General features: G+C 48.2%; 1 protein-coding gene across 1 annotated transcript in view; it reads right to left on the reverse strand.

Moving 5' to 3' along the window:
• SDK1 (sidekick cell adhesion molecule 1) overlaps positions 1 to 14,517 on the reverse strand; it is an 826,099-nt gene that overhangs the window by 163,025 nt on the left and 648,557 nt on the right. Inside the window, exon 17 of the mRNA XM_049699672.1 lies at positions 11,589 to 11,770. Coding sequence (XP_049555629.1) covers positions 11,589 to 11,770 — 182 coding nt within the window. The remainder of the gene's footprint in view (positions 1 to 11,588; positions 11,771 to 14,517) is intronic.

Raw genomic sequence — 14,517 nt, forward strand, 5'->3', positions numbered from 1 at the left:
AACTGAACAAAGCATTATTATTGCCATTGTTCTTAGTGTTTTTAGTGAATGGGTCTCACTTTGAAGGGTTGTTGAAGGAAAAGTTACTGGTACCAAAAATGGTCATTAAGTGACATTTTCAGCACCTGAATGGACACAACAGAGAACTCCCCAGGCCTTGTGACTGTCTACTAACATGTATGTGCAAAATGGATGGATTCAAAGCAAACCTTCAACTTCCTTATAGGGTTAAAAATTGTTCACTAGTGACATCTAATCAGCTTTATAATTCTAAAGGAATCAGTGTTTGAACTCTAAAGAAAAATTATTAGGACTCGCAGCAGTTATCTGTGTAGATATACAGAAATGCCCATTATTTTTAAATACTTGATATGAAAAACATTTGATCAGATTCCAAATCCATTCACATTATCACAAAAACCGTTTGACATTACATCTGTCAAAGGAATAGAAGGAAGAACTGTTAACTTAAAGAAACACCACCCTTAAAGTATAATTTAAAGAGGCTGAATTATCTACATTCTGGTTAATGGCAAGAAAGAAGTTTCTCTCAACTGTGGAAAAGGCAATAAATAATCTTCAGGCATTTGTGACCACCTGTGCAAATACTTCCTTGTCAATGGTTACTTTCAAATATTTGAAGAGGTTATCATAAAAAGTCTTGATGGTATCTGCATGGGACCATCTCAAGAATAAAACCAGACAGTGAGTAAGTTGTGTTTACCCATCAAGGTCAAGTTTCTCACTAAAAATTTTGGGATTTTGATTGGAAAGTTTTATACAAATTCAGTATGTAATAGTTTCCCTAGCATTCTCCAAAGATGACTAATGAGGCTTTTTTTTTTTTTTTTTTTTGGTGGTACGCGGGCCTCTCACTGTTGTGGCCTCTCACAGTGCGGAGCACAGGCTCTGGACACGCAGGCTCATTGGCCATGGCTCACGGGCCCAGCCGCTCCGCGGCATGTGGGATCTTCCCAGACCGGGGCACGAACCTGTGTCCTCTGCATCGGCGGGCGGACCCTCAACCACTGCGCCACCAGGGAAGCCCTAATGAGGCTTTTAACATATATACTGTTATGAATCCATGGACTGAAATGTATTTGGAACACTTCAATTCACTGCAGTTATTACTATTGATTTTCACATTATCCCACCTTTAACGAGTGGGAGCCTCTTCAAGGTGGCACAGGAGTCTTCCTGACAAGCCCTCACGAGTGTCTGATAAGCTTCTTTACTTTTTGGAATTACATATTATATGATATATTATTTATTGCCTGTCCCTGACTCGGAATCATCCATTTACCCAAGAAAGCCTGTTTATTTTGGGGGGTTACTGGGAAGCTCAGTGCTATCAGGTTGGTTCTTATATCCAGGCCTTTTTACAAGAAATTCTTTTTTTCTTTGAAGATAAAATTATCGTACTGCCAATTACAATTTAGGGCTTCAACTTTGCCAAAAATCTCCGTTCCTAACATCCACACAATCCTTATTTGCTTTATGTCACGATACTCATACAGCTGCACCTTAAGAGACCAAACCCAGCACTACCATTACCAACACGATTGCTGAAAACAGCTTTGGACCTTTATCTTTTTCCTCCAGCTTTTGATTTTGGTTTTGTGCTAGGAACTGTCAATCAAACTGTCATGTTTTAAAGTTCCTTGAAATAGTGACTTTCCATTTGGCTAAGTCACCAATTCAAAATACCGCTATGATCGTTCATTTCATTTTGCCTTCAGTTTTTTAGAATTTCTTTTATAAATGTTTTAAAGTAATTTAGTAACATCTTACGGAAAAACCTGAATGAACTTTTTGGCCAACCCAATATTTACATGGTTTCAAAGTCAATGAGAAGCCTAATTTCTATTTCTGTACCCTCCTTTTCCTGTAGGTATACTTCCAGCACCGTGAGGTCCTGGGGTTCACCAACCTGTCCTTGCGGGAGCCCACCTGCCACTCCTCCGGCAGGCAGCCACTCAGCTGCTGCCCGCAGAGCTTCTTAGACGCCTTCCCCGATCTTTAGTCAACTTGCGCCCTGGCCGTACGCTGTAAAGGGACTTTCCTTACTCGGAACTGAAACCCTTCCTTCCACAGTTGCTGCCTGTTGATGCCTGTCTGTCTCCTTGCCCACAGAGCTGTTAGACTAAATGAAAATCACAAAAATATCCAGCTGGGCTTTGCTCCCATGGGCCAAGTAAACACCCCGCTTCTCTCCCGTTTCCCACATGACATGATTGACAGAGCACTGCCCGTGCTGGTCATCCCCGTCTGCAGAGGCCCCGAGTTCTCACCATCCCTCATGGTGGCATCCAGCCCAAACAGGATTCTGTGGCATTATGATCTGCCTTGATTTGGAAGTGTGTCATCTACAAGGTGACGGTCAACGCTCTCCCTGGATCTGTGCTCAACTCACCTCCCTGACTCTTTTTATGGTAACCGTTGGCAAGTCCCGTCTTCCCTCCCTCTGTCACATGGCTGGTTGTGTGCATGTAAATGCAGTGTCTGGCTTATCCCTTTTATGTTTCAGCCTGGTTTCAGCCATCAATCTAACACAGCAGTTTATTTTTATTTCTGATTCGGGGACAGAATATCTGAATGGCCCGTCTCAGCTGTGACACCTGCATGTTTGATCGGCATGTCCTCTCCACCCCCTCCAAGTCACTGACAGAAGTGCTGACCAAGAAAAGCCCAGAAGACTGATGGGCTTTGCAACTGGAGTCACCCTCACAGTGGCGGTCCATCAAGTGAATGACACTCTTTGGGCAAAGCTGAGCTCTTGGAGTCCATCTAATTACTTTATCACCCAATCCACATTCCCCCTCTTAGCCACGGGGTGCTGACTGAGTCAATAAATGAATGAATGAGCGAGTGGAAATCAAGCCACCGAATGAATACACTATTTGGATCCATCGACTCGGTAACCCTCCCCCGAAAGGAACTGAGTTTGGTAGCATGTGGCCCCTTCTGAGTGACCAAAGGTGACTCCTAGTGACTCTTTTCCACCTTTTCTTCCAGGAACGTCTACTGCTATTTACGGTGCACAGAATTTGAGACTCTGCCAGGCCAGCACCTTTCCTGAACCAGTCTCTGCAGCTGAAAAGAGAGACACCAGTGGTTTTCATGTTTGCTCTTTCATTCAAGTACTCAGACAATATCATGCAGATTACGTAAAGCTTACTTGCAGGATCCCCGAGTAAATTCTAGCTGATCATTAAAATTCATCTTCTCTGTAATCTACGTAAACGGCAGAAGCAGTTTAAAGTAAGAGTTAATTGAAAGAAACCTACACTGACCATGGGGCTACCTGGTGTCTGGGAGAGTCACAACATGCCAAGTAAAATTAATAAACTGAGGCTGGGACGTGCCAGCAGGGAATTCACAACGTCTCATGGGACAGGTGGGCGTGGCCTCTGTAGTAGGAAAGTGATTGACTTCCGCTTCCTGCTTGTTTCCCGTATCAACGGGTGCAAACCCAACCTAAAGATGCTAACGGCCCACTGATAATGCTGTAAAATTAGCTGAATTTAGCACAGAACGAAATTACAGTGCATTGCCCGACAAAATTTCCATATGCTAACACGCTCAGCTGCATCTCCCCGAGATACCTTATCTACCTTATCTGTTACAGGTAAACTGTGGAATCTCAGTGTCCTACAGTTCATCTCTCATCGCCCTACAGGGCAAGGTCAGTCTTCCTGGTTGTGAGCAGCCTGGCAGGCGAGCTTTCAGGGCACCCCCCTTGCCTAGAAGAGCATCTCCTCACTTCTGCTCAAATTCCACTCACTGGGAATGGAGCCGCTGGCAGGACTGCTGCTCCCAACAACGTCCACACCACAGAAGGGAGCGTGCGTCCTCAGGTCTCCACCACAAACCACACACCCTGATTTTCCTTATCCTAAAAGCATATGATTGCTAGTATCAGGGACTGAAGTATCTACCCAGAATTCCCAGGCATCTCCCTCTGCAGGTGACCCCACAGAATTAAATGCCTTTCAGAGAGGGGAGAAGCAGATCAACATGTGGAAGAATCACGGGCTACGCTTTGCTGTGGGGATGAATATATTACAGTTCGTGCGTTGGGCGTTACTGTTAATTCCAGATCGTTACAGGCGACGGCTGAGTTCTCGTGTTGGACGGTTCTTGCGGTTTTGATACCCGTAAATGTCTAACTGCACTAAACACTCCTAACACGTTATTAGGATAGCAAATCTTGGACCAAGAAGCTCGAGGATCTTTTTTTAACGGCCAGCGTAAGAAAACAGCTTAACACTTAAAAAGCGTTGTGCGTCCTTTTCTGAACTTATTTTTCCCAATTCTTCATGCTCCAGGCATTGAGGAGAAAGCATTTGGGACCAGCTTTTAGGCTGCGGAGGTACAATGTGTGGGACAGGGCAAGCAGGGACCCGGCTCTCCTTCTACGACAAGCAGAAGACTCGGGGGAGAAGGCCAGGCATTGTGCTGCACGAGGACATTCAATCGGTGCAGTGCTGGAAACTGAAGTAGGAACGGCAAGGGTCTGTCTGTAATCAGACAGCTATTCACATTCTGTTTATTTACGCATCAGGCATTGTGCTTGGATTTAGGGGTACAGATATAAATAAGACAAATCAGACGTGGCCCCTGCCCTTGAGGCATTTGCAGGCTTGTAGGGAAGCCCAGTCCGTAATGTGCTGGTCACAGTAATTTAAGATGGGTTTGATCGTTCCTTGTATCTGCCAGCAGCAGCTGAAGGGCAAGTCTTACCCCGGAAACCCCTTCTCTCCCATGAGGTCGTCTGCACAGATGCAGGTGCTGGACTCAGCCTCCTCCATCCCCCAAACCTCAGCTCTGTGCCCAGGCCTGTCACCCCTGCCCAAGGCCCCACTCAGACCCTTGTTTGGTCTTTCAGTGTTGGTTTTAGGAGTATCTCCCTCGCGAAGCCTTCTTCAGCCCTGACCCTGATGTGTCCTACAGGCCAGCAGAAGCCTGTTCTGAAAGGGATTCATGATCAGCTGAACCAAACATCCTGTATTGCTTAAATTCGGTGTTTTTCAAAACTGCAGGTTATAAATGCATTAGCAACAGCCCAGGAAGTCAATTTAGTGATCACAGCCTGCATCTGTTAAAGGAGGAGAGAGTGAAACAGAATGGAATACAATAGAAAATGTTAAACAACTTCACACACCGTCAGGGCAACTATTGTTCTATGAGCCTTTTGTGTCAGGGGTGTGTGTGTGTGTGTGTGTGTGTGTGTGTGTGTCCTGGGTGTCCATGTAAAACAGACCTCTTATTGTGGATGGCAGTAAAAAATGTCCACGAGCTACTGCAAGCCCACTTGCCATGTGAACATAAGCACCAAAAACCTGGAAGTAATTTATGTCCGTGTTTGCTATATGCAGAATGAAAAGCAAAAGCATACATTCTAGCATTTTCCAGCCTTTTCGAGCTATGTGACCTTTGGAAAGTTAGTTACCTCTCTGAGCTTCCATTTTTCCTCTGTAAAATAGGGACAGGGGTGCTTTTCTCACGTGATGGCTGGGGGATGACTGACGAAATGATAATGAGTGTAAGTGGGGAGCACAGCACAGCAAAACTGGCATAGAGTGGCTTCCCCTAAAATGCTCGTTTCCTATCCTTTCCTTTCCTGAGAGTTCTAAAAGGCCAAATGAAGCCCATACCTAATGGAATATCCCATATCACTCTGTTCAGTAGTGTTTTAGGTGATGCTGGGAGATTCTGAACATCATCCTGTTCTGTAGGCGCAGCTTGAGGTCTAGAAGGTCTTAAGGATTTTGCACGAATCTTTTGTGCAATGTCATTTATGCCACATTGAGAATTTCCCAAGAGGAGATAAGAATGGAGCTTGCAAACGGAGTGTTCATTTATAATCCTTACTTTAGAAAACCTTGCAAAGCCCAAGTGAACATTTAAGGGCTTTTACTAATGTTTTAGAAATGTGGATAACCAAATGTTTTTTTCCATTTCTCTTTAAATATGAAATATTTCTCTTTCATTAGAAGGTAATGTTCTGAAACCAGAATAAATCATTACAGCACAAAAATACCTGTTACAAGAAGAAAAATGATAAAGAAATAAAACCAGAAAAAATTAAAACCTTGGCATGCTCAAAAATGATGATTTATAGTATAATTTGTCTTTGGACCCTTTCTAGAAAAACCAACATCTGCATTTTTATGGATACATTTAAGGAAGGGATAGGAGTTTGCTAACCTCACTGGCTTATTTTAGGATGGAACCATCACCTATTACATCCGTATCCTAACAGTATGTAGGATTCCACACTGAGGCTCACCTCAGACCTCTGTGGTCACCTTCTTCATGTGTCTTTCACCATTAGTCGAACAATTTTTAACAGAAACTGACTGGAACCAAACACTGCATCAGCATCAAATCTGAACCACTGATTGCTTCAGATGACTACAGTGCTTTATCCTCCCATACTAGATGATTAGGAAGTTGCTGAAGCAGACATTGGCCATAAGAAAAATGCTTGTAATTATACTGCGCGTTTAGTCATGCAGAACGTAGACTCTATGGCTTTTTCTACTTGAAACTAAAAGCATATTGCTTTCTGGAAGGGGTTTGAAGTAAATTCTCGAGTAAACTTAAGCTGTTTTTCATTCATTTTGGGTAATCACAATGGAAATTTGACGAGTGGGTTCCCGTATTGTGGAACTCTAGGCCACAGCCACTGTGACGAACGCACCACGCCCCGTCTTCCCCCGACCCCGCCCGGAAAGTTCGCATGGCTGGAGCTGTTATTAGAGTTTTGCTGCTCCGTGTGTGAATTAATCTCTGGCATTTAAAAATTCTTCTCTAGAGCAGAGAAGGTCATGAGGCCCTGCTAATAAAATCTATCAAATGGGATTGGCAGGCAAGATCATGGTGGGTGGGGGATGAGGGGGGGATATGAAAAGTTGGGAGGTGAGAAAGTTTGTGTTAAATAATCCCTGTGTGTCCAAACCTTAAAGGACGAAAGCAGACAAAGCAGACGTTTTTATTGTATCTTAACAATGACTGGGACTGAAGAGAAACGCGGGGTGTGTGACAGGTGGCACAGGGGGTTCAAATCACTTTAGGGATCAATATCACATGCGGCTGAACTCAAGGGAGGAGTAACTCACTTATCTTCCTTTAGGAGCTTCCTGGAAAAAGGTGCCTCTGAGGCCAAGCCCATGTGCTCCAGGAGCACGAGGTCACTGCGTCTCCTGGGCAGCAGCCTTCCCGTCCCCGCGTTCCTGCCGCTGTGTGCCTGCACCCGGGCCGACCCTGCATTATTTATAAGTTCTCTTTGCGAGTGATGGTCTAACACGCCACACGCCCCGCTAATGGCAGGGGGAGCCGCACCAGCTCTCCTGGCGTTCCCATACCTTCTCGAGAGGAGCCTTACTGAAGTCAAGATAAATGACATCTCATTTCGCCTGATGGATCAAGCCTGCCACGCGGTACAGGGACAGCGACAATGAGTCTGGCTGGACTGCAGCTTCACTCTTCCCAAGGCCAGTACTTCCTGATCCTCCGTGATTGACTCCTGATGGACTCCAGAATTATGTTTATATACATTCCAGTAATTTCCCAAATTAGGCTGACAATTAATCTTATGAGTTATTTTTTTCTCCTTAATATACAAGCATTTTAATTATTCCCTTTTCAGCTCCAAGGGCCAACTCAGCCCCCAGGCTTTCTCAGCAATGGCCGCTAACAGCACTGGGACACGCGAGGTGCTGGGAAGGGTCCCCGGTGGCAGATCCACGTGTTCGGCTGTTGGCCGAGCAGACCCGCCGAGCTGAGCGCTGAGGCCGAGGGGTCTGGAGGGGCTGCGGGTTTGCAGTTTCTGCTAATTCCAATGTGCGCGATTATGAAGGATCATGAGACGCTCTTCATGCAGCAGCCACGAGACAGGTTGTCCCACAACTTTGTATCTAGAAAGTGTAAATACATCCTCTGGGTTTGACTCCCCAGCAGGAGTCACCATACAAAGTGGGGCCGAAACTGCTAGCTGCCCTCCACTTTCCCCTCCCCCTTCCTTCCTTCATAATGGACAGAAATGCACCCAGCTGAAAGACCCTTTCCAGGCTCTCTGGCACAGAGACAGTCCATGAATTGTAAGCATACGTCTGCGGCAGATGGGACTTCTAAGAAAGCTCTTCAGAGGTGAGCACACTTGATTACTAGGCCACAAGGCACACCCCATGCCTTCCTCCTACTGGGATGTGGACGTGATAGCTGGCATCGCAGGAGTCAGCTTGTAACCATGAGGCAGATGCTAATGATGGCAAAGCAAAAGGAAGGAGCCTGGCTCTCTGCTGACCATAAAGGTGCCACTATGACCCTGAGAGAGATAAAAGCACACCTCCACCTCAGTTAAGCTACTGTTCTCTTGGGTCTGAGTCTAGCGGCTGGACTCCATTCCTAACCAAATCAGACGGCTACGCTTACTTCCCTGGTGCAGTCCCAGCAAAGCCCCTTCTCAGGGATGCCTTCCCACCAACGGCATACTCCTCAGGGCATCTCGGCTGGAAAGCCTTTACAGCACGTTAGTAATGCCTATCTTGTGGGCAAATGGGGAGTCACTGCCTGTGAATGAGGCCGGATTCTGTTCTAGTTCTTGATCTTGTCTCACAAATGTCAGTCTTTGCTCCCGAGCGAGGCTGCAAGCCCGCAGGTTTGACAACGAGACAGGTATCCCCTCCACTCTCGTTGCCCTGGCCCATCGCCCAACCTTGAGCACACAGTAGGTGCTCACATCAATTCCTGAATGTGTGCTCTCGATTTTACTATTAGCAGAGAGAATAACCCCAAATTTCTTTCTGTACAACTACCAGTACAGAAACATTCAAATACCGCAGTACATACTGGTCATTGTCACGGTGGAAGGAGGAATACAGACAACAACACGGGTGTTTGTACCATAGCTCAGCGTTTTCAAAGCCTTTTCACGTGCATTGCCTTGTTTTTGCCTCACATCTGCCCTTAAAGCAGTCAGGGCAGGTAGACACGTCACAGCTTTACAAATGAAAACAGCAGAGGCTCAAAAAAGTTACTGTGTTTCTCGAAGGCAGATAAGGAGTAAATAGTAAGAATCAGGCCTTACAGACTCCAGAAAAGGGCCGTTTCTGGGGCCACGTGTACAGAAAGGGGTGTGTACGCGAGCCTGCGTGCGTGTGTATGCATGTGTGTGCGTTGTGCGCGTGCGTGTGCAGTGCGTGTGCCTGTATGTGCATGCCTGTGCGTGCGTGCCTGTGCGTGTGTGTGTGCATGTGCGTGTGTGCATGTGAGTATGCGTGCATGTGGTGCACGTGCCTGTGTGTGCACGTGCGTGTGCAGACATCTCACAAGCGCCCCAGCCTCATCTCCGTCTCCCTAAGTTACTCAAGGCCCCTCGATGGTGCCGTTTTCTTCCCAACGTCCCACCTTCTAGTCAGAGGCTCCTCACCCGGCTTACCAAGTCATTTGCTCCAGAGCCAGGCCAGCCGCACGTCCCCCCGCACTTGCCCCCATTCTTCCCGACCTTGTGTCTAAAGCTCTCTTGTGACTGTCCTGTCCTGGGCGGCAGCGCGGATTCAAGGACAGAGTTAACGTGCTTTGCTCCCTCTTGTTGGGCTGTGGGTGCCTGGAAGGCTCACAAGGAGCATGGACGATGAGCCCCGTGCGAGCGCGCCTGTGTCCCGCGTGAGCCCCGTGCGAGCGTGGGTCCCACTGACAGCAGAGGCTGTTGACGGCGCCCAGAAAACAGAGCTCTCGACTCAGAAGACCCAGCGTTAGCGCTGCTCCGCCGTGTGTTAGCCGAGCGACCTTAGACCAGCTCAATTCGAGCAGAACGTGTCCTGTCCTATGCCATAAACTGCAAGCAAGCTGAGGGAGGGGCTGGCCCCGGTCCTACCGGACAGGTCGCTTGGGGGAGGGCCCGCGGGGCCCCTTGCAGTCTGGGTGGGGTTCCGGGGGCACTGCAGAGGGAAGGCGTGTGGAGCTGCTCTGAAAACCATGAAGCAGCACCCGAACACGCCCCTCGCCCCCCTCAGGCCAGCGCCAGAGACGGGGGAATTCATCACTTCACAGCCACGCTATCGCTCTTTTGTCTCTGGAGCCGCCGCCTCCTCCTCAGCTCCCCTCCGCCTCGCCCGCACCCACCGACAGGCCCCTCTTCTAATGCGGCACTTTGATCACGTCACTCACAGCCCTCAACCTTCCACGGGTCCCCAGGGCAGACTCCACAGCCTCCCAGCCCTTCTCCATCCAGCGGAGCCTGCGGCAGCACAGGATGCAAACGCCCCGGTAACCCGAGGAAGCAGAGTCACAGGGAAGAGCCATGGGGATTACTAACAGCAATATCTGTCATGTTAAGTGTTTCCAAATTTATTGTTATTTTATGAAGTAGACTAATTAAAGCAAGCATGGACTGTGCAGGGTTTCAACTACTTTCATTTTTCAGTGAGTGAGCAAGGATCACCAGCAGATACACAGCCCCTTCCCGGTCGTCCTGCACGTTAAACATTTCTCCTGTTCACTGTGAACGCAGAGGTGACGGCGCTTAACTCATAAAGGGGGATTTATGGACTTTCGGATGACAACAGACAGCCGATCAATAAGGGACGGCAATGACAGCATGTAATATCAAGGAACATGAGGTCCCAGGCGTGATTTGGGGAGAGAAGTGGGCAGTTAGAAACCTTACCGTTTGAAAAAGGTCAAGGCCTGGTAGCAATAAAAACGCCTAAGCAAATAAAATCACACCTGTGAGTCAGGAGAGGGTAAAACTGCTGAACGAAAAAGCGTTTCAGATCCTGTGGGAAAACTGCTTCCCTGGGCAAGGCTCTGGGCTGCTCTGGGGCACACCTGGCTGTGTTGAGAGAGGGTCTATTTATTACCGCTAAGAGCTTTGAAAGTGAAATGCAGACACAGAGGAGGTTTCTGAGTGCCCAGCCCTTCCTGGCGCCGAGACCCGGATCCTCCAGAACACCAGTGGAAATAACGGAAAATAACGGGGTTGGGTCTTAGCACATAAATGTAAGACCCACTGGCTTTATGACATTCTGCCTGGTCATTTTGGGGGGTGGGTGTGGGGAAGAGTTTTTATCGATTTAGTAAATTGTTTGCTTGTGTAACTGAAAAAGTAAACCAAAGTGGGGGTGGGGGGGTGGAGAGCACCAAGTTGCAAATTCCATTACTAATAATTGTATTACACCATTAAAAGCAAAATACTAAATACTCATCCTCTTTGAAAAACATTCACAGTTTCACACAGGGCTCCACGGCCAGCTTCACTGCAAAATATACTGTTATTCCATTTAGGAAAAGACAATCCCACGGACCTTTTACAGAATAAGTGGACCAGTTAAAGGATGTGTGTAGATACACCCTGTCCTTAGTAACCAGAAAAAAGCGGTTAGAATCGTATCTGTTTCCCTTCTGTGGTTTTGCTATAGTTTTGGAATAGACAGAGAGATGAAATTAAATACGTGATCACTCTCCTCTAACCACTCCCTAGAGGACTGGACGCTATCTTTATTCCAAACATGCTCCAGTTGAACTTTGCAAATCCTGCTCCCTAGCGACGATTCTGCAGCCTCGGGGGAAAGCAAGCTTACCTCCTTGTAAGGTGTACTCGGTCACCGCCCTGCTGAAGACGCCCAGGCCAGCCCCATTGTAGGCGGCCACCTGTATCTCATACTGCGTCCAGACGATGAGCTCCGTCACCAGGCAGTAGCTGACCTCGGGGCTGCTGATGTTCCTCTGCTGGTACTCTCCGGGCAGGCCAGCCAGGCGGTACCTGCGGCGGACCCAGGGGAGATGACCTGAGCAAGGAACTGGCTTTACCTGAAGTCACTCCACACGCTCAGAGGAAAGCGGAAGTAAAAACAAGAGTAAAGCCAGAAGTCAGCGTCAGACGACACTGCTTCTACTTCAACCACTAAAAAAGGTACAACCTAATCTCACAGTGATTATAAGCTCTGGGCCAACAGAACTGACATTCCAACTGTGTTAGGGTTCAGGGAAGATGGTCACTTTTTAAGTGCCGGTTGTCCAGGGAGTACAGTGACTTAAGGCCCAAAATTCCCGACATGATTTCTAGCAGGGTGTGGCTATAAATCCGTCTGAGCGAGCCCTTCCTCCTGTGACTGCGATGAGGGAGGGAAGGAAGAGAGCCGTGTGCGGTCTCTCGGTGTCCCTGGGCTGAGCTCCCCGCTGGGTTTGCTCACCAAGTCCTGGAGTCAGAATGAGTGCTTTCCAAAGGCATTCACCCTCCTAAAATACTAGGCTGGCGCTAAGTATGACAAATGGCTTTTTAGGGGACCTGTAAGAGCGTGGTGTGTATGCTCTTCAGTGGACTAACGCCAGAGATTTAAAGTTGTATTTATTTAAAACAGCGACATATACACGGCTCTGGACACAGAAAACGTATCAGCTAGGACATTGCTATTTGTACAATGCAAGGGCTGCTGGAGTGTTGTTTTGAGTAGCGAGTGTTTTCCACGACTGCATGTGTAGAAGTGAATCAGTTGCCCTGGGTAAACCGAGGGGCATGTGCAGTGGGCGTAACTTCCTCAGTCATTGGGCAGCTTCCAAAAGCACGAATTTCTATCCAAGAGCTGGTTCTTGCCTCAGGAAGACGTGGCTCTGATGCTCAGTGGGGGAGGGAAGAGAGCACGAGCCCAGAGTGGCAGCAGGAGACCGTCCACTCTCCGCAGAGGGCCGGGGTCTCCAGGCCCCTCCCGGACACTGAGCAAGCCTGCGGAGTCCCGCTCAGTCATCTGCGCTGTCCCCAGGGGCGGAGCGTCTGGACGCAGGCGGACCAGCAGGAGGAGCCCCGGAGTTCAGGCCTGGAATGGAAAACAGCCCTCCAAAGGGAACAATGGCTGAAAGGCAGTCCATGAAAATCAGGATTTTCTGAGACTAGTCTTTTGTGCCTTCCTGCTACAGGCCACTTGTACGCGGTGAGGACTGTGGAGAGGAGGCAGAAATGCTGGAGAGCAGGCCAGCTGTGAAAAGCACAAAGGCCCAAGGCCTCCCCGACTCCCACCTGAAAGGAGCAGCAGGATGCGGGCCCTGCAGGGCCCTGGCGACGGTCAGCGGCGCTCTGAGACGGGCCAAGATGGAAGTTAGGGTATCAAACCCCATTTGTGCTTCATAGCCCATCAACTTCCGATCCTACTCAGCTGACACTCCTTTTCTAAACTACCTGCACCAAGTGTAGGCGCCATTCACAGCACGTTAAGTTCATCCATATAACGGGACGGTCTGTGTTCCAGGCAGGGGACAACAGGAGGAAGGCCTGGTGTGGAATAACCCGCGTACCAGATACTTCCCATCTACGAAACGTAAACTTTTAAAATAAATGGCGCTGAGACAATTACACAGCCATTTTGAAACAGGTAAATATTGGCTTCACACCCACACCAGACCCCAGACTAACGTGGCACGTGACTGGTGCCCAAGATCATGGGTAACCAACGTGGCACAAGCCGGGCACGGCTACTGAAGAGCTCACTCCACTATCTGATACACATTCCAGGGAAAAGCAAAGCAATCAGCTCAGAAGACTTAGGCTGGGAAGAAGACTTAGGAGCTGGGTGGCCTCAAGCAAATTCTTAACGTCCCTGAGCCTTGCTTCCCTCCTCCCTAAATGGACATAATAATGATGGCATCTCACAGGCTTGTTGTAAGGATAAAATGAAACAGTGGGTGCACAGGAGGTGTGACAGTGTAACGCACCCCCTACACATTTCTCCTTTGGAAACACTGCTCTTGCAGGAAGCATCCTAAGAGAGAACGCTGAGCTATGAGAAACCAAGCGTGCCGCACACCTTCTCCCAGGCCCCTCTGTGTGAGGTTGTGTGTGACGCGCTGCAGAATCCGCATCTTGGAGACGGCAGCTCTCCCTTCGAGGCAGGCAGCTTGGTCCACTCTGACCGGCGGCTCAGGGTGCTTTTGTAACACCCATGGGATGTCTGGGAAGGTCATAATTAATAACAGAAGTGCAGAGCATCGTCCTCTGACTGGCCGGATACGTTGCCCAGGAGACCGTCTCAGAGAGAACGAGATGATTTTTCACACAGAAATAAACAGGAGAATGTTTTTAAAGGACGTAACCCCTATGCTCCTCTCAAAGCAACACCCTGCCCATTATTATAAATATTTTATGACTGTGAACACACTCTAACTAATTCTTATGGCCAGGGCGACAACAGTTATTTGTTTCCATGTTGTTCTTCCCTGGGCTGTGCTGTTTATCTGACACGGAGACTTGTGCCCCAGAGGGTCCACACTTGCAAACAGAGCTCATCTGCAGATGGGAGGATAATTCGGAAATGTTTCCAAGCAAAGTCATTTTGGCACGGGTCTTCAATTTCTGAAAACTTGGACATTCACAGGCCTTGGGTCGTGTCCCCTCATCTTAGGGCTTCCTTGATTCAAGCCCCTGCAAACACAGATGCCCTCTTTTCCAGCGCTCGACTCGACCGATACCATCACAGAAAATCCTTTTAACAGTCGTAATCCCGCAAAATAGAAAAACGT

This window comes from Orcinus orca, chromosome 16 (genome assembly GCF_937001465.1).
Source record: "Orcinus orca chromosome 16, mOrcOrc1.1, whole genome shotgun sequence".
Taxonomy (NCBI): domain Eukaryota; kingdom Metazoa; phylum Chordata; class Mammalia; order Artiodactyla; family Delphinidae; genus Orcinus; species Orcinus orca.